Raw genomic sequence first — 26,254 nt, forward strand, 5'->3', positions numbered from 1 at the left:
GGGGGGAAGAACAGCAGTGACCAAACTTTTTGACCTCTCTGCACCTCCTACTCCCCCCTCTACCTCCACACTGCCTCTCTTCCTGCAGTAAGAGAGACAAATTTAAGGCCTCCAATAATTAGGTTTGACTCATGGAAAATTATAACAAATTTATAAATGTTTCATGTATAAAATCTAATTAGTGGGGTGCTGTCTAAATAAAGGTCATCATGGATTCGGGTAAATGCAGTGCATAGATAGATACATGTCCCTCCAACCTACTAGTTCCCCATTATTCACCTAAGAGGAAATTAGATGGATTTGTCAGGAAAAGATTATGTCAAACCAAGGTTGGCTGCTGATCACCTTGTTATCCTTTAGGTGCTTATGAATGGATTCTGGAATAAATTATTAAACTATCTTTGCTGAAATCAAAGCTAGGCTGCCTGATTTGTAATTCACTGGGTCATCTTTTTATTCTCAACTTTTTCTTATTCTGGTCTGCTCTTCTGTTTCCATTCAAAATTCCACTTGCTTAAAAATGTATCTGATCACTATGAATCTCTCTGTGAAGACTGAAACAGAGAAGATACTAAAATACTTCAGCCTCAATTTTTATTTTCTCTCCTTCCTTATTTAGTAATTTGTCCATACTTCTCTTTTTTCACCTCTTACTTCTAAGGTATTTTATAGAACCTTGCTTGCGGCCTTTAAATTCCTTGCTAGTTTAAACGTCTAATTTTGCACCTATATTCCCAAATTTATACTATTCCTTTAATCTTATCTTAAGTGACATACCTTTGTTTCCGTTTTTGTACGCTTTTTTTTTTTTTTTTTTTTTTTACTTTTTGTGCTTAAAAGAGTTTTTTGATGCTGCCCTAAAGACATCTTATTAAGTTTCCTATTCTTCCCTTCCCTCTATGTTGGGATGACCTGACATTGAGCATTTAATATAATTTATTTTAGTAACCAGCTCTCCTCCACTCCTTTAACCCTTAGATTTTCTTCCCAAGACACCCAACCCAGGATCCTGAGTTTGTCAGAGTCAATAGGTTAATGATCCTTTTTCTGCTTCTTCCTTTTGTTTAAATAGCGAATTTATCATTCCATGATCACTTTCACATTTAGATATTTAAATAGGCCCTCTCTGCTAGACAGAACCAATTCTAAAAAACGGTAACTTTCTCCACCTTCTGAAACAAAAAGTTGCAATTCAGATTCTTGGAATGTGCTGAGAACTGTTCAAGACTCAATGTTTTAACTGGCCTCTACTGAATGTACTAAGACAGAAAAGTCAATAAATGTTACTGCTAAATATTCGTTCAGTTATTGCTTAAAGCTCAATAGGGTTATCATACACAAAAAAACAGCTTACCTTGTCTAGTATTGATTTTTATCCATTCTAAAAGTTCTTCCTGTGGCAAATTGCTAAATTCTCCCACAATGTTCCATTGACTCTGAAGGTTCGCTGATCCTTCTATTGCCATTAATGCTAAAATGCCAAAGATCAATGTTTTGGGCTGGATTTTACAAAAAAGCCATCCAAACAACTGAAACAGAAGAACCAATGAATTGCCAGATGAACATTCTGTAATACAGTGGACAAGCTTGATACTTATTTTCAGTAGAAACATGTTAATGCACATTACAAAACAAAAAGTCAGTTGTCAAGTGTCTCGTGCTACTTTTATTGACATTAGCAGGAGTCTTGCTGTCAGCTTCAAAAGAACCAGGCTCTTTAACTGTTTCTTTGTTGACTAGCGCGCACTACACCCTTCTTTCTTACAAAATGCAAAGAAAATGTAAATAAGTAGAACCTTAAAAACTGCACGTAAAATAAACTCGAGCAATGTACCAATGTCAACTGCACCTACACAGTATTTTATCTTCTTACCAAATTAAGTGCTTAGTATATTCTTGGATGTTAAATGGATATGATAAAAAAGCAACATTATTTTCAGAACCTTCAAATGCAAATCAGAAAGTTTAACTTTTATATTGCTTTATATCTACTTTCTCCTTTGCTGTGCTGCAAAAATACTGACTTTACATTAAAATGACTAAGGTAATAAACACTGCAAAATATTATTTTTAATTCTCTATTGTTTGGTTTGACCAAGAACAACTTAATGCAGACATACTTCACCTAAATCCGAGTTCCCGAGGAAATATACCTTGTAATTTTTATCAACTTGTTTAAGTATAAAATGTAAAGCCTTTTTAAAAAATGTACAACACTTGCATTCACTAAAGTTATTCCCATTAATCAGAATTTATGAGGATGCTATCCTCTTGCACCAGGGCTGTCCAACTGGAGGCTCATGAGGAATCAGTTTGCAGCCTCCCAGGCTCCTGCCCAGCCATCAGTCCATCTATTCTTTTTGCAGTGGCAGCCAGGATCCCCTTCCCTGTTCTGGGTTCTAGTTCCAGGGGGTGGGGTAGCACAGCAGAAAGGGGCCAGGCCAGGCTAGGCTGTCTGCTGCACGCGCAGAAAGGGATCTGTGTGAGCTGCATGCTTGGAAAAAGAGGAAGCCAGGCTGCCCATGCTGCAGGTGGGCTGGCTGCCTGCCTGTGCAATGCACAGGGCAGGGGACTGAGGGTGCTGCATGCATGGATAAGGGGAGCTGTGCTGGCACAGACAAGCGTGCAGGGTGTGAAGACCTTGGACCTCTGTCTAGTGTTGTGTGTGGCCCCGGGCTGCCAAGAAGCTGGACCCTGTCTTAGACCATAAATTGAACTGGCTCTCTCCAAAGAGAAAGCATTTTGTCCTTCCACTCTGCAAATGAACAAGTTCAGTAGAACTTGAAGCAAGACGAAGTACACAAAACAAAACGTGCTACTGAATTTTTTCTATTACTGAGAATATTAAAAAAGTGCCACCCAGTAATCAAAACGTTATATCCTACAACCTTTGCTGTATTAATAAAGGCTTTCTACAAGGGGAGGTTTGCGAGTGGTGGGCTGCACCAATGTAGAGACCTCCACGTGTATGCAATGTTATTTCCAGTAAAATTATTGTGGTGTTTTTACTCCTGTTGGAATGAACAGTAAATTCATCTAACAGTAAGTTACAGGGTAGTAGCAAAAAAAAGGCTTCCAAGTGCGGTCAACTACCTATTATACTGTGGTGAGCTGGGCAAGTTTTTGACATGAAAAGCCGGAACTGATCTACATTTAATTTTCAACAGGAGCAAAACAAGGAGAATTCCACGGTTTGCTTTACAAAGCTGCACCTGACAACAAGGAGCTGTTTGATGTGTGGGAGCCCAAAGAACAGCCCAGAGATAGACATGAACATCCAGTCCACCGGCCCAATTGCTACTCAGTTTTCCACCCTTGAAAATGCTCAAGCTGCCAGCAGCATTGCAGAAGACCTCATTACATATGCCTGATAAGTTACTGAAACACTTGTATTTTATTTCTAGAGCTGGATGCTGCTATCTGATGCAAGTTACTATTGCAAGTTTTACTCCTTTTCTTTCCTGGTTCCCTCCTTTCCTATTAAGTTATCTTCTGCACACTCAAAACAGTGACTACAGTCAGCAAGAATGTAAAACCCAGCCTGTCAGGCACTGTTCCCTCTCTCCTCCTTCAATTCAAGTTCTCTCTCTCATCCTCCCTCCTGGTATAACTTCCTCCCCCTGGCACACTTAAAATGGTGACCACACCAATGTATGCCCTTCTGCCAGCTGCCTCTCCTCCAACAGTGGGCTAGCTACTTGCAACAGTGTGTATTCACCTGCTGACTACACAGATTCAAAAGAACACCTTACAGAAGGTAAATTATGGAATGCTTGGTTCTCAAAGAATACCATTCTTTTTGATCAAGCAATTTATGTTCAGACAGTATGTACAGCTTATCAGTACAAACTTTACTTGGGCGTATGTTTCTCAGTAAAAACAGACTAAAAAGTTACATGGCAAAACGAAGCAATAAACAGCTAGAAAACACAGGGCATGCCTACATGTGATGCTACATGACCGTAGCAACATGCTTCGGTGACAAAGTCTGCCAGCATCTACACATGACCAGCAGCTACACTGCCATAGCAACATTCCCCTGGTATAGCATGCCACTATGGGAAAGTAGCTACTAAAAATAACCATGCATCGCACGTACAGAGCAGTATGGGCTGTTACTACGTCACGATTTAGTGCTTCCTTCCTATGGCAGTGGAGTATCACGTGTAGACACGTTCTGTGTTTCCCAACTGTTTATTACTTCTTGCTGCCGTGTAACTTTTTACTCTGTTTGTACTGAGAAACATATGCCCAGGTAAAGTTTGTGCTGCTGGCAGCCTTTTGGAAGTACTAAATCATGGCACAGTAAAAACATCACCATAGTGGCACATGTAGATGCACCCACAGAGACATGGTACCAACATTAATTCCTATGTCGCAGACCTACTGAAAAGCAGTGTTAATGGCACAACAGAACTTTGAACAGAACCGAAAGAGATATCAAGTGGCATTTTAGATGCAGAAAGTGCTCCAGTAGGGCTCTAATATCACATGGCAGGCCATCAATCTCCCTCATTTTCAAATACGTATCTGTTCCAGCAGTGCAGGACAATTCAGGTGTATAACAGCAAGAGATTTCTTGCTGGGTTCCCCTTGGCCTTTGTAAATAAGCAATTTCTTTGCCGTCTTGTCACACAGATAAAGAATATTTTCTAAAATTTATGCTGCTTGGGAAGTGTGACTACGATCACTAGCTGGCTCTCTCAGGTCCCTTCTCATTCCTTCCAAACCTATGCTCTGAAAACACTGAGAATAAGGGTGCAAACAGACATAATTCTTGTGCCACAATAAACATTTTTATGGCGGCACAGGTTGTGGGCAAACAGATATCCTAGCGCCTCCTCACATTTCAAGTGCCCAAAAACATTTGCCATGAACAAAGGGAGTCGCAATTTGTGATGTCTTAAGAGAAAAGCATCCATTGAACTAGTGTGTGCCCTAGTAATCCCTTTGCAGGGGATTCCTGCAGCACGTATATCAGGCTGCTGCACGCCGACTTGGGGCACATGCCGGCAAACAGGAGAAGTCTCATGGGGTCACAGGATTCCATGGGGATTCACCTGCTTGCAGATGTCTGCCATGGAAATCTCCTGCAAGGGATTCCTGATATGCATATCTTGCTGCCAAATCCCAACCTGAAGTATTGCACTCTAGAACCATAGGATCAGGCCCCTGAAGCCCTAGGAGAGGCAAAAAAACTGACCCTCTGGGGCAACAGCCCTGGATGACAGCTGTGAACACCAATGAAGCAGATCAACTTTACCAGAACACATGCTGGCACAGCTGATCCCACTTCAATGATGCCTGTTTATACCTTCATCAGTAACCTAATTCTGTTAGCTCTCTACAGTGAAAAGCAGTACAACAGAATGGTAATCCAACATGCCCCATAAAGTGCAGTTGAACAGCTATTTAGTGGTAACAATTTATGTAAGCTAGGGAGGTTCCCTGCATTAAAGTAAATGGGAAAAAAGGAGGAAAAGGACATCTTGCCAGAATTACTCAATGAAAAGCTCTGAGGATGATCCCTCAAAACTGTCAGGTGAAAGCAATTAGTTACCCAGAAAACTGCAAAAGGACCAACTGGTTGTTAAACTGCTTGCCTTAAGCGTTCCACACCTGAGGTGTCCAGGCCCTCTAAGACACACTGCCCAACATCTGGCAAAATAAATATTTAACTAAAATGTTTAGTGACTTGGCAGATGCTTCTGAAAAGTGAGTTCAGTCAACTCAGTTACAGAGGTTCTGAGAATGGAAAACTGCAGGATAGAGGCCCAAATGGAAGGTTTCTCAGTGACCAGGAGCTGGCAAAGCAAAACTTTGCTGTGACCCAGGAGACTGCTGAAAAAGACAAGATGATGCAAAAACACAATGAAATTAAGGAGAAAGGTTTCTACAATTTTGGGTGCTCAATATGAGATGACTTATTTTCAGAGTATGTTGCATGTTAATAGTACTGCGTGTGTAAAGCAAAACTTCCATCAGCTTTAGCTGCAACCATTAGCACTCACCACTTCTGCAGATCAAACCAAAATCGGGCACCCAGAAAAAGAACAAAATTAATTAACTCACCTGAACTGCACTGGTCTAAGTGATTTGCACAGCATTCAGACAAATACCAGGGACAGAACACAAGCCTCCCTTCATCTCAGCCTCACACCTGCCCATATTGGATTTTAGTCTTTTTGTCTCAGTCCCCTGTTATCATCAGCTCCACATCTGGTGTCAGTGTCCCCTGCCCCACCACTTTACTCACCCCTCACTGGCTCTCAGCCCCTTGCCTACCCTATCCCAGTCTCTGCCTTACTCTAGGCTCCCTGTTTACATGCCAAACTAATCCCAGTTCATCCAGAAGTAAACACCTCATTCAGAAAGTTTCAGCCCTTAAGGTTTGGCAAAGTTATAAGCAACTGTAAAGAATATCTTATATTGAGAATTGCCAGGTCCCCTGAGCACTACATACATAAAACCAAAGTAGTGTAGACTACACAACTTTGTACACTCTATACAATGCCGGAGTGAAGTCCATTTACTACAGATTTTCCTATAATTCTCAAAATTGTTGTTCTCTCAGGTTCATTAGTGAAAAACCTACAATGTTTCTATGCATAACCGTTTCCTTGCATATATTCCACATCTGGGGAAAAAAAATGGTCAATTTCTTACAGGAGGGTATAAACAGATGAAATGTTCTCCTCCACAGCCTTTTGTTCTGGGATCCTACAGATGTTCCAGTCCACTGGCTGGCTTTAAGTGCTTGTGAAGTATATGAAATAAAATATGCTAATACTTTTTTTCCTGGGACAATGCTGTAAATTAATTGCAGCTAATTCAAGTTAAATTGCCAGTTACTCTAGGGATCAGCTCATTAGGCTGTGTTCTCTCTGGCCACCTACTGGTAGAGAAGCAGTAATATAACTTGAAAGAATTACATGGCATGCCCTGGGTTTTGACCTGGATCAATCAGGACCACCTCAAATGAGACAGCTGTTTATAGCCTGAGTGATTTAAAACTGTAAGTTATATCCTTATTTCCATCAAGGTTTGTCTTCAAAGAAGCAAAATGCTTTCAGCTTCAAGCTATATTCCCAAATTAATAATAAATTACATTAGGTGCTTGAGTAAGTGATTCTAATGTTAGAGAAAAATGGAATAATTCCCAAATATTAAAATAAATTTAAAAGTTGATATAAACCTGCAATGGCAATGGAATGTATAATTTAAAGTTAATGAAAAAAAATGTACTTCCTGTCTTTTTATAAAGGAAGTTGAGTAACAAGACACAATTAAGTAAACATTTAATTAAATGTTAATATCTGCTTGGAGACAGGATTTTTATTTACTACTTCAGTATTTGCCTTTAAATGCTCGAGTCAAAAAATTCAGCAGCCTTCAACTTGTATACTTGTATGATTTTAGACAATATATTATGGTAGCATCACAAGTACTGAGGAGAAGGCTTCAGGGTTAAAAAAAAAAAATCTTACCTGCTTTGAACATATCAAGGAAGCCATAACACACAGGTGAGGTGTCAGAAATAGCTTCAGTCTCATAATTAAAATACCAAGTACAGTAAATGCCACTAGCTGCAATACATGGTATACCAGCTGCAGAGAAACACACCACACAAAAGATAAGCTAACATTCCTATATCTTTTCATTCAAATAAAAGGTTATTTTATTACAATTCTTAAACTGGACTCATTTGAAAGCTTGTCTTTCTACCAAAGTAAAAAAAAAATCTTCCAAATTCAAGACAAAGTGTAAATGAGTGTCCTTTTCCTTCTGCTCAGGTTAAGTATGCTTAGTTGTGGATGAAAAACATAAATGGAAAAAAGGAGGAGGAAGAGCAGCATGAAAAAGATGGCTAGAGAGGTGACTTAGTATACGGGAGGGCATGAAGCAAGACAGGTAGCCAATAATGTTTGAAATGTTTCCTGTATAAGTCACTTAAGTCTCTCTACTGCTTGCAAAGTTATTTAAATATTGGTTATTGGATCAGTATTGGACAATACGGCTGGTTAATAATTGGCTATCAGTATCGGCCACAAAAATCTTTATCGGTGCACACCTAAAATCTAATACTATTGAAAAGGGTACTCTTCAAGCAAGGGCCACACATCAAGAAAATACTAAAAGCTAGACTTAATGGTGGCTTATTTATATTACAAATATTTTTATATCTTTTTTTGTTTCAGTAAAAGCATATAGCTATAAAAAGTCACTCTGGTGACATATGGAAAGCAATACTGAACAGGGAATGGGGAATTAGACATGAAAACTTAGCTTTGAACAAGCATCCAATCATACAGAGATCATCCTGTTTAAAAAAACATTAGGAAGAAGCACATCAAATCAAGCAGATGGAAGCCTTACCTCACCATGATTAAAACGCTCCTCTCTGAATAAAAAGAAAAAAAATATTTGTTCATATTAGAATAATTAATAGGAAAGCAGAAGTTTTCTTAAATGATTTGTGAGATCTATACAATTAAACAGAACTAAATCAATAATACTGGCACAAACATTTTTTTGCCATAGATTTCATTAAAATCAGGCAGAAGGGAAGGCAAGGTGGTACAGATTAAGTCATTCAAAGAGCCATAAGCTTCTGTAGACAACAGCCTTTTTGTCAGATGCTATGAATACCTGTGAATACTATGAATAGCAGCTGACAAAAATAGGCTGTCACTTACAAAAGCTTCTGCCTCATGAATTAGTCCCATCCTGCCTTGCCTTTTGACTAACTTCAGACTAACAGTTGCATGCAACTCTTGATACAGTCAGATAACTATTTTCTCTCCATTACGTATTAGTTTATCTTCAAAGGATGAAAAATGAGCTTTACATGTTTTCATGACTATGAATAATTTTACAGATTTAAGTTCTTGGACACTGAACCTAAGCTCATGAAGTAAATATGTTAATTATGACAGTCAGTACTGATTACAAAAAAGTCAATCATTTATACAGTTTCTGGCTCATTTGGAGAAAATGATGGAAGTTATAACTTAGGTCTCAGCAAAAAAGTAATCACAGAAGAAATTAACTTTGCTACTGAATCACTGCAAATCTATTTTCAAACTAATCCATGTATATATACATATACATATACACACACACACACACACACACACACACACAATATGTATAGCTACTGTGCTCATAAAACTGTGAGAACAGAATCCTGAATCTCATATTTGTTGAAAATTCAATGGAAGACTACATCTGCTAAAACAAACACAAAAAACCTAATAGCAGAGAAACAAAAAAGGGACCACAGTGGGGAACTAACAAATTTCTGGTTGCCTAGTTCATCACTGTTGAATGTTGGAGTCAGTGACAGGTATCAAAACAGACTTCAAAATAACATACAACTAAAAATGAAGATAAATGCGGTGCTGGGTAAGGCGGCAGTAATTTGTCCAGATCAAACACCAGCTGTATAGTACAGCTGTGCAAAGCTTTGGTAGCTGGTTTGATTCAGACAAGATTCGCCCCAATTCGGGGACTGAATCTGAATCGAATCGGGAGACCAATTAAAAACTCCAAATCAATCTGGAAAAGCTTTGGCCGCTTTGGAGATTTGGCCATAGGCTAAACAGACAGCTGACACAGCTACCTCCAGCTGGTAAGTATGTTGGGGTTGGTGGGAGGAAAAGGGCGTGGGGGAGGGACTGGGACAAGCTGCCCAGCCCAGCCTGGGGGCGGGAGGGGAGGATGCTTAGGGTTTGTGGCACAGCCCCCACACACACAGTGGGGGGCAGCGGGGAATACCCTAGCCGCCTGGCACCCATGCAGCACCTGCCCCATTGCATGGGTACTGCGCGGCTCTCCAGGGTGCCGCATGCTGTCTGGGAGCTGGGGCAGCTCCACGCGTCAGCCAGAGCCTGGCAGCACTCAGCCTCAGGGGCCCCAGTTCCCAGGCAGTGCACAGTGCCCTGGCGAGCCACACAGCACCCATGCCATGGGGCAGCTGCTGTGCGGGTGCCAGGTGGGGGGAGGAACGATCCCCACTCGCCCCCACTGTTGCAGGGGGGCTCTGCCACAAGCCCTCAGGAGGCCTCAGTTGCCGCTACCAGAGCCATTGAGTGCAGGGCTTTTATTTTATTTTATTTTTTTTAAGTGCCGGGACTAGGCTGGGACTGGGGGTCAGGCAACCATGGGGGCTTCTCCCATGGCTCCCCCTTCCTGGGGAGAGGCAGGCACAGCTGGTGGAGCTGTGGGAGAACCTGCAGCTGCCCGGCTGTGCCTGCCTCTCCCCAGCCAATCCGAAATCACCGAATCTCTCCGAACCAGGACCGAATCCTTCAAAGCAGATTCAGCCAAATCGATTCAGGACAGTGATCTGAATCTCTGAATCACTGTCCTCTGAATCAATCAAATCCAAATCAGAATTGAATACATCCCTGTTCGCACAGGCCTACTGTCTTGTATTTTCAAGATATGCCCAAGCGATTCAGGGACAGGATGAACGCTAGGATGCTGAAAGAGAAGTCCATCACATCAAGTATGTTGCCAGCTGGCTCTCTCTCAAACTTTGAGTGTGTCTACATGGCACAATATGATACCATGCAGAGATGCTCAAGATATGCTATTTCTGGGACTCAAGCTAGGTAGTTCAGGTTTATACATTCACAGCACTGCACTCCCCAATGCGGCCACGCTTCATACCAAGCAACTTCTTTTCCCCACAGGAAGTATATATTTATTGCTGTGGAATAAATCTAGCTATATAGGAAATAAAAGGAAAACTAAATGGGAGTGTGCGGTCACTGCTCAATGCCTCAGGATAACCCAGTCACTGCCACTCAGGAAAAAATGGAACTCCTAAATGACTATTTTGCCTCAATCTTTCACAAGACCAAGGGGAATGACATGCTAGGTAGGACACAGAATGAGCAGGGTGGGATTGACACTGCTCCCACCATTGCCAGAGAACTGGTGTACGATCAATTAAAGAAACTGGACTACATATATCAGCAGGACCAGATGAACTCCACCCAAGAGTGCTGCAAGAGTTGGCTGAAGTAATTGTAGAGCCCCTGGCAAAGATCTTTCAAAAATCATGGGCCTCTGGAAAAATCCCAGAGGACTGGAAGAGGGCCATTGTTGTGCCCATGTTCAAGAAGGGGAAGCGTGAAGACCCAGTAAACTACAGGCCAATTGGCTTAACTTCTATTCCAGGGAAAACCTTAGAAACATTAATCAAAGAAGCTATATGTGACACGCTTGCAGAAGACACAATATTGAATGACAGCCAGCATGGCTTCATCACAGGCAGGTCTTGCTTGACCAACCTCATTTCTTTCTATGATCAGATGACTCATCACCTAGATGAGAGAAAAGCGGTTGACATCATATACCTTGACTTCTAGAAAACCTTTGACCTGGTATCCCACAAGGTACTGATTAGAAAACTGGAAGATATTGGGCTCAACTGCGGGACCATCGAGTGGGTGCAAAACTGGTTGCAGGGTAGGACACAGAGTCCAAATGAATGGATCAGTGTCATCCTGGCGAGAGGTGGGCAGTGGCGTACCCCAGGGGTCGGTACTTGGTCCAGAACTGTTCAATATCTTCATCAACGACCTGGACGAGGGGGTGAAAAGCCCACTAGCCAAGTTCTCAGACGACACCAAGGTATGGGGTTGTGCAGACACACCTGCAGATAGGCTGCAGATACAAGCAGACCTAGATGGCCTGGCATGTTGGGTAGAACAGAACCAGATGAAGTTCAATGTAGAGAAATGCAAAGTGCTGCATCTGGGAAGGAAGAACCCCCCCAGCACACCTACAGGCTCGGCATCATTCACCTGACCAGCACTACAAACGACAGGGATCTGGGGGAACAACAGACCCCAGAATGAATATGAGCCAGCAATGTGACGTTGTAGCCGCTAGGGCCAATAAAACTCTAGCATGCATCAATTGATGCATCTCCAGTAAATCCAAAAAAAGTGATTCTCCCGCTTTACTCAACATTGGAGCAGCTGGAGTATTGCATCCAGTTCTGGGCACAGTACTTCAACAAGGATGTGGCTAAAATTCGAGAGGGTCCAGAGAAGGGTCACCTGTATGATCAGGGACTTGCATGGCAAGCCATATGAGGAGAAGCTGAGGGATCTCAGACTCCTCAGCCTAAAGAAAAGAAGGCTGAGAGGGGACCTGATTGCAGCTTATTGCTATAATCAGAGGCATGCATCAGGGTCTCGGTGAACAACTGTTTACCAGGGTGCCCTGGGGGAAAACTAGAAAACGGCCACAAATTCCTGGAAAATAATTTCAGGCTGAACATTAGGAAAAACTTCTTTTCAACTAGGGTGTCCAGACTATGGAACAAGCTCCCTCTTGAGGTGCTGCAATCATCTACCCTAGAGGTTTTCAAGAGAAGACTGGACAGTCACCTGGCTGGGGTCAGCTGACCCCAGATACCTGCTCATGCAAGGGGCTGGAACTGATGATCCTTTGGGGTCCCTTCCAGCCCTATGGTTCTATGAAATATATTTATTGCTCCATCCGAAACAAAGAACGTAACTATAACAAACACTGTCAAAGCTGAATTCTCTGTTCTGTATCTGAATATCTTGGGGTTTTTAAATTGAGCATGATAATCCAGAAGGAAGAGAGAAAAGGAGATGCTTGTGTTTGTGGGAGATGGAGAGAAAGACAGAAGAGTAGAACAAAAAAGTAGAAATTAGTAATCTAAATGTGTATGGCTAATAGAGAGCTCAACATCAATATTTGCATTGACAAAATATTACTTGTACGTATTAAATACAGCTCAGCGCAATAAACTGCAAATATTTTACCCTCAAAAACAGTTCTCCAATCAAAGTTACTGCTTAAATTATTATTATATAAATTATTGGCACGTCTCAAGTCAAATGAAAAAGAATACTAATATTTCGTTTACAATGCATAAAGTTTAACATTAAAAGATATTTACCTTTCACAGAGATCTTTCTGAGATAAAACCGAGATGATGTATTTAACTGCCTGAAGAGAGTGAAACTTAAGATGAAGTTACATTTTTAGAAAGCATTTTCAATATCTGCAACTTATTTTAAGAGGGCAAAATCCCAATCTGAGACAGTGAAGCTAAAAAAAAGATGATCTGCATATAATGTTTCAGACAGACATGCAAAAAAAATCTAATTAGGCAAGCAGCTTGTAATTATTCCATCTGTTCTTGTGTTAATTAAATTGTATGTTGTTTTTACACAAACCATAAATAAATCAATATACAAAAACAATTAGTTATAAAAAATATTTATAGTCTGTCAATCTTGTACAACATATGCTCCAAGTAAAATTATAATACAATTATTATTATTAAGAGTTTCACATTTACATTGCTGTAATTTAAAAATGAACAGGAGAATTAGATTTAACTTTCTATACCCACCCAAAAAGTTTAAAAGAAACAAAGGAAGCTCTAAGAAAGATCAATTTCTAATGTTGCAAATTAAATATGGAAAAATATCCCCATATTCACGCGCACATTTTTTGTTCAGTTGCTTTTCTCTAACTTTGTTTTTTTCCCCCACATGAAAGATCCTTGTGTTTCCAGTAATAACAGATTGAAATTTAGTCATTTACTTCAGCTTATGAAAAACTAGGTCCTTGCTTCAAATCTTCACAGAAAAGAATTCAACTTTTTATTTATTTATGTATTTGATAAACATGAATATCAATATATAATTTCCCCCAGAACATACCAAGAGTAATTAACCCACTAAACAAATTGCATACCTTCTTGAAAATTACTCCCAAAATCACAAGAACAACTGGAAGTAGTAACGTCTTCGTGTACCTTAAAGGAGTCTGAAATACAAATAAACAATTTGATTTGCTTCAGTTATAATTCTGTTTATTAGTCAGCTTGAAAGCTGCTATACTTGATACTTCAAGTAAAATATTCTTCCTCAAGATAACCAGAACTTTCAACATTAGCAGAAACAAAGTTGGTTGAAAACAAGATTTAAGAATGAGCCCCACCCAGCTATCCAGGGGGCTGTATAAATACTCACGTGGCATTAAATTAGGCAACTATGGTATTTATTTGAATAGAAGACAACCCTGATTATAGGATGACTTCCCAATAACACTCCACAACACCTATGAGCAGCACTTTGGTACCTACCTATATGTAATACAAACTATGCATGTTATTAGCCCAAACCCAAAGGCATAAGCAATTTACCACATCATTTATTGGGTTAGGCCTCAGCAGAGTCAACAGCATGTCAAGTCATGGTGACCCCACACCACAGCTCAGCACTGTTTAGTATGTGCGTGTACTCTAAATACCTCTCACAAAGGATTTATATGCCAATTAGGCCCCATTCATGATTAGAATTGGGTATTCTTGTCACCCAGTGACAAAAATGTATATGAAGATGAGGGGCAAGGCAACCTGGTCCAGCTTCACCTCATGAAAGGTAGGGCCATACTAATCGTATAAGTCAGGCTGAGAGAGGGGGGGTGGCAGAGGGATTCTGAGTGAACTGTTTGGGGCCCCAGTTGGTAATGTTTGTCAGGCTTTTAAGGCTGGTGCAGAAACAGGAATAACTGGAAATGGAAAAGAATGGCGCAGCTCAGCTGTGAGAGTGAAGAGGAAGTTGAAAACATGTACAGTGTAGTGGCTCGCTACAATTTTAAAAGAGTTGGCAATGTGGGAGACCGCACTTAATGGGTACTACTGTGTCTTTTTTTTCAAGTGGGCTGCATTAATCTATCCTTGTGGTAGGTTTCTAACAGCACGTTTGCCCAATGTGGGCCATGTGTTTTAGTCATGCTTAGTGTCAGCTACATTTAGTCAATTTCATAACTGGTTTTCATTGCTGAACACATGCTATTTTTGGCAGCAGTTTAACAATAGAAAATGTATTAAGTGAGATTTCCTTGGATGCAATAACAAGACAAGGGGCTTTTTCCTAATATCAAATGGGGGGGAAGGGGGCATTGTTATGTATTCAAGTAAATATGGTAGTCCTCTGAAGTTTTCAACTTCTATCTTACAATCCCTTTTGGAATCTTTTTTGGAAGTTTCAGTCTTATCTCAAAGCAAGCTGTTATAATGCCAGAATTGGACGGTAGATCACTTCAAACAGAGTCACTTTAAACATTTATAATGTATCATTGCTCTAAGGCATATCTTCAGAACAAGCTTGTTCCTCCTAAAAGCTTATTGACTAACTTGAACTATTTTCTGCCTAGAGAGCTCAGCAAATGTTTGACCTTGAGATGCGGCTGTAACCAAAAAACTTCATGCTCCTCAACATTTTACTGAGGATTACATAAAACAAAAAAGCTTCACTAAATTTAAAGTCAGCATTCCTAAATAAGTACTTATGCATATGGCAAGTCCATACGCATACGTCCATATGCCAAGGCGCTTTAAATAAAAACAAACATCAAACCAATTCTTTTTCTACTTTCAGAAGGATCTCCAATGGATTTCAGTAACTTCACTGAGCATTTAAAACTGCTTTAAAATGTGGAAAGAAAAATCTTGTTTATAACAGTATGAAGCTATGTGGCTCTCAGATCTGTTGGGGAAAAGGGACAAACTAAGAAACAAAAATTATCACTAAGTTATCACCTTTTTTAAATAATTTTTTCCCCCTCAAAATTACCTCTTTGTCCATGAAATCAAACTCCACAGCACAGGTGTACATCAGTGTATCAAAATCCTTGTAGCCAGTAAATTTTGATTTCAACAGATTACTTATATGAGCCTGGTATAAAATACAAAGAAGAAATGTAATGAAAGATCAGAAACTGAATATTGTAACAAAGAACTCTATCATAAACACTTTACTATTCTGACAAAACCTTAGGAATTATTTTACTACTGTAAATGCACTAAAATGCTATTTAGATAAATTAAGTTAAAGTTAAACAAGGGCAAAAAATGATAAGTGCTTCTACATAAATGCCAGAAGCCTAAAAAAAACAACAGATGGGTGAACTGGAATGCCTACTATTAAATATTGATGTCTGACACAATAGGCATCTCAGAGGCCTTGTGAAAGGATGATAATAATCAAAGGAATATTGTCATACCAAGTTACAAACTATTTAGGAATGGCAGAGTAGGATATGCAGGTGGAGGTGTGGCACTATATGTTATTGATAGTGTACGCAGTAACACCATAAAAATCTCGTCTAAAAGGAAAACTACCACAGAATCCCTGTGGGCAGAAATTCCATACTTGAATAAGATACTAATGGGGCTGTACTGCTGACCACCTGACTGGGAGGTGAAAGTGATTATAAAATGCTCAGGGAGAATAGAAAAGCTAACATAGGACACAAAATAATAATAAAACTTCAGCTACCGTCACCATAGACTGGGTAAACACCTCATCAGGGTGTAAAGTGCAGATAACATTTTTGGATGTAACAAGTGACTGCTTTCTAGAACAACTTAGCTTGGAAACCACAAGTGGAGAAGCAATTGTAGACCTAATTCTGAGTGACACACAAAACCTGGTTCGAGAGGTATCTGTTGGTGAGCTACCTGGCAACAGCAATTAAAACAATCACATTCAATATTCTAGTGGGAGGAAGTAAGCCAAAAAGTCCACCACGCCGATATACAACTTTAGGAAAGGTACACAAAAATGAGGAAGATAGGTAGAAAGAAGTTTAAAAGGAGCAGTCAAAAATGTAAAAGGCCTACAGGAAGCTTGAAAGCCGTTCAAAAATACCATATAATAAAGCAGACAAGGTTCCCTGGGTGAATTTGATATCTTTTATTAGACCAACCCAAATGGTTGGAGAATAGTTATTAAGCAAGCTTTTGGGTTCAAAAACCCTTTGTCAGGCTCAGGAATATATATATAATAATAACATATAATAAAGCATGAACAGCATGTGCCCCCAGTGGCTGTGGGGGGCATGGCTGTGCTGGCAGGGCACAGCTGTGCTGACAGCAGCAGGAGCGAGCTGGGAGCTCCCGCAGACGCTGCTGACACTGTCAGTGGCGAGGGGGAGGGGTGACAAGGTCCGACCAGGGGTCAGTAACCACCCACAGGTGCCACCAGCAGCGGTAGCGGCCATCATGGACTGCCCGCAGATGCCACCGGCAGTGTTACGAGCGGTTACTGCCCGCAAGTGCTGCCGACACTGTTGGCAGTGGTTTTTTTGGAAGGGGTGCACTGCCACACTGCACACTGCCACACATGCACCCGTGTGTACCCCCTGTGTGTTGCCCCTGTAATAAAGAATAAAATCAGCAGCCATGTAGACAAACAGGAGCTGGTGGGGAAGAGTCAGCTTGATTTTTGTACAGGGAAATCATGCCTCACCAATCTGTTAGAGTTCTTGATGGTATCCCAAGCAAGTGGAAAAGGGAGATCCAGCTGATATAAATATATCTGGACTTACAAAAAGTCTTCACCACCCTTCACCTCCCTTTTGACAAAATCCCTCAATAAAGGCTTTTAAGTAAACTGAGTTGCTATGAGATTGGAGGAGAGGTTCTTTTGAGGACTGACAGCTAGTTAAAAAATAGGAAGCAAAGGGTAAGACAAACAGTTTCTTTTCAGGATGGAGGGAAGTCAAAATCAGTATCGTGCAGGGATCTATGCTAGACTCAGTTTTCTTCAACATTTTCATTAATGGTCTGGAAATAAGGGTCCACAGCAATATCTCCAAGTTTGCAGATGATACCAAATTATTCTTGGTAGTCAAATCCCAAATTAAGAGAGGAGCTGCAGAAAGATCTCACCAAGCTAAGCAAGTGGGCATAAAAATGTCAGATGAACTTCAATGTCAACAAGGGCAAGGTAATACACACAAGGAAAAATAACCTCAACTATATGTACACAATACTTGGTACTGAAGTACCTGTTACAACTTAGGAAAGGGACCTTGGAGTCACTGGTAGCTCTCTCTCTAAAAATGACAGCACAATGTGCATCAGCAGCCAAAAAAGCCAAATGTTGTGATCTTAAGAACGGAATCAAAAAAAGCTGAGAACATGACTTAAGAGGAGACAAGCCACTCACAGAACTAAATTTCAATTGAGTAACCTTTTTTGCATCTTTGAAGTGGCTTCCACATAATATCTGGGATAAACGTTGGAGTCTACATAGTACGAGTCACAAGAAGATAAGCTGAACAGTGCTAGTTAAATAAGTGTTTCAGAACTGTCTTAACCAAAATGTTTCACAAAAACAGTAAAAGAACTTTCCCCATGGGGAGCTGAGCAGTTAGTAAAAAATTCTTGTATGTGACTGACGTCAGCAACAAACAATTCCAATAAAGATTCTGATTCAAGACAAGCACTGAAAGCCTAATGGCAAAGCCTTTGTCGTTATATGAAAATGAAGTATGAATCGTCTTATGATGGCACTCGGAACCATATTCTTGAGGGATAATCCATAATGAATGATTACAGAGGAGGAAATGGGTATGCAAGCCATCTCCCATTTCTGCCTAGAGTAATCTTGACTAGTCCTTGGAGTCTCATGACTATTTTAGATCAGGGATTTATTTCCCGATTTACTTACTGGTTCCTCAGTGGTCTGAATCTAAAAAGTATCAAATACATTAAAAGGTAAGAAGTAACTTAATTGAGGTTACTGTAAGACAAAAGCTTTACTGATAAAATAGGAGTGTAGAAAATGATAGATTGTAAGCAAAATTTATTAATTCAATGGTTTTACAAAGAACCTTTTTTTCTTTAGTTCTGAAAATAGTTCTACTAAATTATTTTGCACAAACCTGTCAGCTACAGGTCAGTAAAGCTTTGCTTTTTTATGCTGAACCCCTCTCTCTCAATATTACAGTGGCGTGATTAAAACAAGAACAAAATAGCGGCTTAGTTTCTAGTTTAAACACTTGCTTAAATGTCTATTTCAATCAAGACAAAAAGAATATAGAATAAATCAAAATCTTAAATATTGCCAAGTTAGAATATTTTACTAATAGAGAAGAAAGTATGTTTTAAAAGGTTAAACAGAATATAAAATAAAAGTAAAGATAAAGGCTATAATAGCTGACATTCAAAAAAGGAAAAAGCACTTACATCATCAGCTACTCCAAACATTAGAGAAGTCAAGCATTTCAAGATCACAGTCCCAAAAAGCCAAGCACATCCCTCAAGGAGCTAAAAATAAACAATATATTCATATTGAAGGAGAAGAAATAAAAAGGTTTTATTGAAGTTGATCAAGAAGTTCAAAAAAAGTAATTGGAAGGAAAGGTATGAAAACTGAGAAAAATTATAACTTGAAGTGTTACCAAAAGATTTTCCTATTGGGACTAAAAAAAATACAGTGCTTATTTCTGCACATTATTTCAGTGCTTAGTGATGTCCACTACACAGTGCAGTTTAGTAAATAATAGCGCTGCACCAATAAAGATTTTTTTGGACGATATCAATAGCCGATTATTAACCGGCCATATGGGCAAATACAGATCCAATTGCCAATATGCAGCCCAGCAGCTTGGAAAACAGCATCTGGCTGGTAAGTCTGTGGGGGGGAAGGAAGGGGAATGCAGGGGGGCAGATCAAGGCCCCCACAGTGAGGGAAGGAGTAGGGCTGGGCCAGTGGCAGGTGCTGCCCAGATGAGCCAGAGCAGGGAACAGGACAGAACCACCGGCAGCTTGTCAGGGGAGAGTGGAGGGGGCAGCTGCTGCATGCACACCCATGGGAACCCATGGGGGTCTGGGCACAGAGTGAGGGTGGGCTCGGGGCTGTGTTGGCTTCTTCCCAGGAGAGGGTCTGGGCCAGGACTACACTTGGGGCAGGCAGAGGTGGCGCTGGGAGGGGTGGGCTAAAGGGTTGGCTACAGTCACCCCAAAGTTCTCCGCAGCCCCCACTCATCCTGAGCAGAGCCCCAGCCCAGGCCCCAGCAACAGCCCCCCCCTCACCTGGTGCACAGATCCAGGGAGCATGTTCCCCATATACCTCTCCTGGGGGTGCACGCAGCAGCTGGGAGCTGCCCCACGCCTCCGCACACCCCAGATGAGCCACCCGTGGCTGTCTTGAGCCCTGCCCTGCCCCAGCCCCAGGGTAGTGCCTGCCATTGCCCCACTCCCTCCCGCACTGTGGGGGGTCTTGATTTGTCCTCCTATGCTCCTTCCCCCCGCCAGACTTCAGACGAATACCGCTCTCTGAGCTGCTGAACTGCATTCCTGACTGTGTGCATGCATGTGGCATTTAATCGGCAACGTTATTGGCCACATCAGCCAATAAAAAAAAGCAGATTGCCAATAACATCAATTTTCCGTTTATCTGTCCCGATATGATACGGACAGATATATCAGATATAGTGCATCTCTAGTAAATAAATATTGGAGCTAGCTTACATAGCAGAAAGAGTTAGCTATGGTAGCAGGGAGCTCCATGAAGAGTAATTTACCCTGCTTCTCTGCTATGTGCACACTACACTGAAGTGTACCATGTTAATGTAACTTTAGAGTGAAGATTTCCTCTTCTCTGTTAGTACTTTAAAGTATGCAGTTGATAGAAATAAGATTGTTTCCATAACATTATTTTATAATCTTCTGAAAATATTAATAAAAGTCCTGAAAGGATGAACAATATAAAAAAACCCAAACAAACCTGAACAGTGTTGAGAATGTGGAATGCAAACTGCAGTATGCATGTTTGAATTTAAAAGCTCATTCTAATTTTATAATCTATCCAAGTTTGTTCATCCTTTATGAAAAAAGCTTGGTAGTCTAACAAAAATTGAATTTTTCTCATTTCTCCTGTCCTTGGTAACTACCCTCCTCAAAGGGCCATTTGGCTTTGCAATCAAAAGGATGAAATACATCTACTGGCTGTGTTCAAATGGAATCTAAACAGATTGGCTGTTTTCAGCAAAATCAAGACATTTCCTCAACCTCAAAGTAGCAGGAAATTGCTATTATTTTTTAATCAGACCAGGTTTTTAGGAATGCAAGGTAAGTAAATACTTTTTTTTTTTTTTTTAAATGATACAACACCCCCCGCACCTGAATTATGATGATTTTTCTTTACTTTCTTTTGCAATATGAGTATGGTAAAAAGCACTGCTTTTCACTGGTAGTCTCTCCATGATGGTGAGGTTGTATTATTATAGTTACCCAATTCTTTGAAGAAATTTACCAATTTCACATCCTGTTCTCAAGCTGAACTCACATTGTCAAAATGTTTCAGTAGTAAAAATATGTACAATTTATGCTTATTTCAGATATTGGATCACCTGGATTGTATAGTTATTGCATGTTTTCCTTGCTGTACATATTTTTCTTTTTCACCAAATCTGGCATAATTTCTCAGATGTTGGGCTATTTTACTTGAAAATTTTTAGTTCTTATAAGACTCAGTATTTTAAGCACATTGAAAAAACCTACAGATTATGTGGCAAAAAAGTAACTAGTAGCCCTTTTATAACCATTGGAGGGAGAGGGGAACCAACACAACACTTACCCATAAAATAATTCTGCTTCCACTCATTTTCATAAATTTGGGCCTCACTTTAAGAACACCCTAAAATAACAATTAGAAGTGAATGCATATATTTTATAGAATATATCCATTATACACAGTAGCATGCATTTAAAAAAAATGTTTTTTATATGACACCATATAAATGTCTGTAAAAATTAACTTTCAAACCACTATAATAATTTGAAGATCATAAAATACGATGGTACAGTTTTACTGATACTCAGACCCAAAGGTATAGAATCTACAATAACTGTTTTAGTAGTATATTGTGGCCACTCCTTTTTGTTAGATGAAATTCCCTAATCCCCAAAATCATGATTTTGGGATCAGCAGTAAGCTGACTGAGATCTGCTCCTTGGCCAACAGGGACCACTTCAAGATGCTGCCTTTCAGCAAGTGAGGACTGCACCAGGGCCAGCTGGAGAACCCAGAGCAGTCCACCTTGCTATGGATTCAATTTAAGGAGCAACGGAAGTCCGCCACAAAATTATTATGCGTATTTTGTGGAATAATTTTGTCACTTACTTCCTGTTTTACTGAACCATTAATTGCCCAAATGTGTGGCCAGGTTACTTTGTAAAATGTGATGACGGCTAGGGACAGACATTACACATAAACAGGTTTAAGTGATCAGAAACTGGTTTAAACCTGTAACAGAACAGATGTTCAGTGCACATAAACCAGTTTGAAAGTGGCTCAAACTGGTTTGATATAAACCTGGTTGAATGTAGTATCAGATTTAACTGGTTTGGGTCAAACTGGTTTATGCAATGTCCAGTCATCTGCCAGGCTTCTTTCTGCTAAACAGGGATTATTCCCACCCCCGCCCCTCTGCTTTACACAGACACCTCTCAGCATTAGCTAGCAGACCACATGCTGGCTACAGTTCATGCTGTGGGAGATAACAAAGGCAGACAGGCTTTTTGAAGCTAATCAACAGGTAGCTGATGTCCTTCCTTGACAAAGCTGTTTAAGAAGAGCTTGAACTAACAGAGAGAGGCTTTGTTTTCTTAATGGGTTGCTAAACACTGAGTTAGGGGGTGATAAACATTCCCTACTGGGCTTCTCAGGAAAGGAGGCGGGGAGCACATCAGAGCGTCCTGCCAGGGCCTGGCCGTACCCACTTCAGCTCAGTACTGTGGAAGAGAAGGGAGGGCTGCTCTAGCACCTCCCAGCTTTTAGCTTGAGCAACTGCAGGCATGTAACTGAATTTTTTTCAGTCCAGAGGGGATATCCGTAGAGTTACAAACCAGTTTAGCCTAGCCATGTTAGACTAATCTACAAAAGACTGAATCAATTCAGGCTTAGGCTTTTTGAATGTCTGTCCCTAGCCTAACTGGTTAATGACATCTTAAGTATAATGTCTACCTGGGGCCTTACATTAGTATTCATTCTGTTCTGTATCTGTGACTTTTGCCCAAAAAATCTTAAATAGAATTAAGATCAAGGGGTTTTGTTGTTAATTTTTATACTACTTGATCTTCAACCAAAAAATTACTTTAAAAGGGATGCTGTAGCTTACTCATGCCATGTAAGTTAATCATGTGATTTTCTTAACATTTGATAGTTCTTTTCCAGCACCTAAATAACCAAATACACTTCAAAACATGATTATTCTTTATAGCCTCATACAAGTTTCTATTTTTTGTGCAAAAAAGCCACAATGAAACTAAGCAACCTTTTTTTCCCCCTATTCCCCAAACACCTTAAAAATTCTTTGTCAGTTACATGAAAACAATCTTTCCTTCTAGTTAGTGAAATCTAAATTTTCCATTTTGTGTATCAATCCATAAAACTGTGCAGCTACGTGCTCCTACTGCAGCAACTCTCAACCAGGGCACTACAGCAGGTGCTGAAAAACATTAGGTATGCAGGCACCTAGACACAAGTCATTAGATAAACCCAGAGATTTCCGATAGGAATCCAGAGTCTCAAAAGCATTCTGACTGGTTAGTGAGAGTTCTTTGAAATGGAAGAACTGCTCTGTTATTTTTGTAGTAAAAAAAAAAAACAAACAAAAAACACAAGAGACAGCTAAAAGCTAGCCTTTTTCCTGGGGTGCCTCAAGTCTAATGAGGTTGAGAACCATGGTCCAAGAGCAGCAATACTCAGCCCGCAGCCCACACACCAATTAATACTGCCACTGCTCATCAACCACCAAATTTCCAGGCCTGTAGGGAGCCCCAAAGCCTAGATGGGTTGGGAACCACTGTCCTAGAGTATCTCAGATGAATTCTCTTCTGAAATAACTTACCCAGATAACTACTAAAGAAGCAGCATAATATGATGTCAACAACATTGAATTCCCAAACATAAAAATGAAACAGAGTAAAAGTGATACCTGTAACAAGAAACACAAACAATCATTAAGCTTCCAAATAACTCTTAAAATTTTGCAGCATAAAACTTGATAGCAATACTTATATTATGGTTTTAAATTCTGCATCAGTATCTACCTACTACACAGGAACTCAAAACTAGATTCCTAATTTACAAGACTATGGTATGAAAGGTTATTTATAAAGGTCCAAAATGGTGGCAGCATAATGAGCATGTACTAGTGTAGAGGTGATGAACCTCTGGCCCATGGGCCAAATGCAGCCCATGGAGCCATTGTATCTGGCCTGCGGGACTTCCCTTGGGTCCAGAAATTTGGTAGCAGGGGAGCAGTGGCTATCAATATGGCCACCCTCCCCCAGCCAAATCCCCAAACCCCATTCCCTGTGCAGCCAGTCAGAGCAAAGCTAGCCAACTTCCCCTAAGGCCAGGCCACACCCCACAGCTTCTGGATTGGGGTTAGGTTGGGGCCTTCCCTTACAAGGCTGAGCCATGCGCCTTCCTCCTGTGGGGTTGGTTAGCACTTGGCCACATCGCCCAATGCCAGGCCACACCTCTTTCTCTCTCTGCAGGGCCAGGTTAGGACCCAGCTACACTCCCTCCTTCCCCTGCATGACCAGGCCATGCCCTCTTCCCTCCTGTTGGGACTGGGCCATGCCCACTCCTAAATTTTTGAAGGCAGCACAAATGAGAAATCATATGATGTCTATTCCCATCCTAAGGAATAAATCTGTAAGAATCTATTAAAATTCATTGGATGGAACAACAGGACAAAGTTAAATTCAGAGAATGAATAGGAGACATGTGACAATACTGGGATCCTTATCCCAGTAAGCACAGGCACAAATAAACAGTTATTCCACTTAAAAGGTGGGGAGAACTTAACACAACACAACTACATCTAAATGCAACTGTTGTATTTCCATTACTATCCCATGATGGGGGAAGCTGAACTGCAATAACTTACCCCATTTCATTCAGAGCTAAATTACTGGGATTTTGCTTCACTTACTGTGGGACAGAAACTGATAAACTATGCAGTTACACTATACTGAATAACATACAGTCACAAGTGGTAAGTCACTCCCCACGTTTAAATGATATAATTATACCTATGCTCATGCCGAAAGACAATCAATTGTGGGGAAGAAATTGTAAAAATGACAAAGTACCATGTAGGAGAAGGAGAACCAATTGAGACTTTTTTTCGTCATAAACCTATATAGTAAGTTATTCATTCAAGTGGATGGGTTATAGAACTTTTGATTCTAGGTCATTTTCCCTAAACCAGAATATTTTTAGAGACTGCATTTCTTACAGTATAAAGATGTTTAATGTAACTAGAAGACCATAACAACCTGCAAATTCCATAAAGTATTAGAGTCAGATGTTTCTCGAAATAAATACAGTATCTCATAACTACACAGCCAGTCCCTAACAACATAGGAACTCATCTACTAAGACAACTGCAAAAAAATAAAAATCACTTGGGGGCGGGGGGAAATCAAGGTCATAGCATGAATTTCACCTGGTATCTTGATTTTTGATATGCTTATTTCTTTTTTTAAAATATCTGCCCATCAACAGGTGAGCAAATTCATCCCATTACTTCTCCTATATATTGAAATGATTTTGATATAATGAATAATACCAGAAAGATTTTGCAGTTATTGTATTGTTCTAAGTCTACCTTCTTTCCTTCCAAAAGGATGATAAAAAGTCACAATAGACATTAGGTCAACCTATGATGGAGTCCCTGAGGTGCTGATTTGTGTATATGCTGTCTTTGTGTGTGCAATAAAGAGACCAAAGTCAGATTTTTTTTTCAGTGCAGTTCAGTGGAAAAATCATTTACTTTTCTTGGGTGATGATCTATAGATGAAGTGTCCCTATTATGCCTCCTCAGTTATAATTAAGAATTCTTTAAAAGAATATATTTTGTATATTTTCAAGCAACTTGGTTCCAAACTCATTGCTTGTAGGCAGTCTAAAAAGCATAAGCCTACAACACAGCTCTGGGGAAAAAATGTAATGATTACAATTCTTCAAAGATTTAATTTCCAGCCTCCTCTGTGATATTTAAGTAACCTTTCACAGCATCAGGCACCAAGCTTTTGACATTATGAGCACTGACAGATCTGGGGGGGAGAGGGTGAGAAAAAACAACAATAACAAAACTAAACTAAAACAACAAGTTCCATCAGAAGCAGCAGCATATTACTTTGACCTAGCTCCACAGCATCTGTATAGATCAGGGAGCTCAGTGGGGCTTTTTGGCCCTTTTAGCTAAAGTTGATTCAATCAGCTATTAGATAAAGCACAAAAAAACCCACTAAGGTGCCCAATCTCAACAGACATAGGGAAAGCCAGGTACAACTAATGCACTGCCTCTTCTGGGCATGTGCTGGGTTTGGCATGGCAGTGTGCTGATTTTAAAAGTAAAGCGCTATTCGGGGGGG

The 26,254-nt window shown here is 40.2% G+C and overlaps 1 protein-coding gene across 6 annotated transcripts in view; it reads right to left on the reverse strand.

The window, feature by feature from the left end:
* DPY19L1 (dpy-19 like C-mannosyltransferase 1) overlaps window positions 1-26,254 on the reverse strand; it is an 87,112-nt gene that overhangs the window by 14,410 nt on the left and 46,448 nt on the right. For 4 of the 6 annotated variants that reach the window (XR_003093363.1, XM_025200583.1, XM_025200581.1 and 1 more), the window contains 9 exons: window positions 23,713-23,799; window positions 21,438-21,497; window positions 19,043-19,123; window positions 15,642-15,743; window positions 13,756-13,827; window positions 12,950-12,999; window positions 8,377-8,401; window positions 7,488-7,607; window positions 1,355-1,529 (listed from right to left, as the gene is read on the reverse strand). Coding sequence is in view for 5 of the 6 variants with exons in the window: in XM_025200583.1 (XP_025056368.1) it covers window positions 1,355-1,529; window positions 7,488-7,607; window positions 8,377-8,401; window positions 12,950-12,999; window positions 13,756-13,827; window positions 15,642-15,743; window positions 19,043-19,123; window positions 21,438-21,497; window positions 23,713-23,799 (772 nt within the window). In the remaining variant the exon portion in view is untranslated. The remainder of the gene's footprint in view (window positions 1-1,354; window positions 1,530-7,487; window positions 7,608-8,376; window positions 8,402-12,949; window positions 13,000-13,755; window positions 13,828-15,641; window positions 15,744-19,042; window positions 19,124-21,437; window positions 21,498-23,712; window positions 23,800-26,254) is intronic. The other 2 variants (XM_025200582.1, XM_025200584.1) reach the window with 2 other exon arrangements.

The sequence above is a fragment of the Alligator sinensis genome, unplaced genomic scaffold (genome assembly GCF_000455745.1).
Source record: "Alligator sinensis unplaced genomic scaffold, ASM45574v1 scaffold86_1, whole genome shotgun sequence".
Classification (NCBI taxonomy): domain Eukaryota; kingdom Metazoa; phylum Chordata; order Crocodylia; family Alligatoridae; genus Alligator; species Alligator sinensis.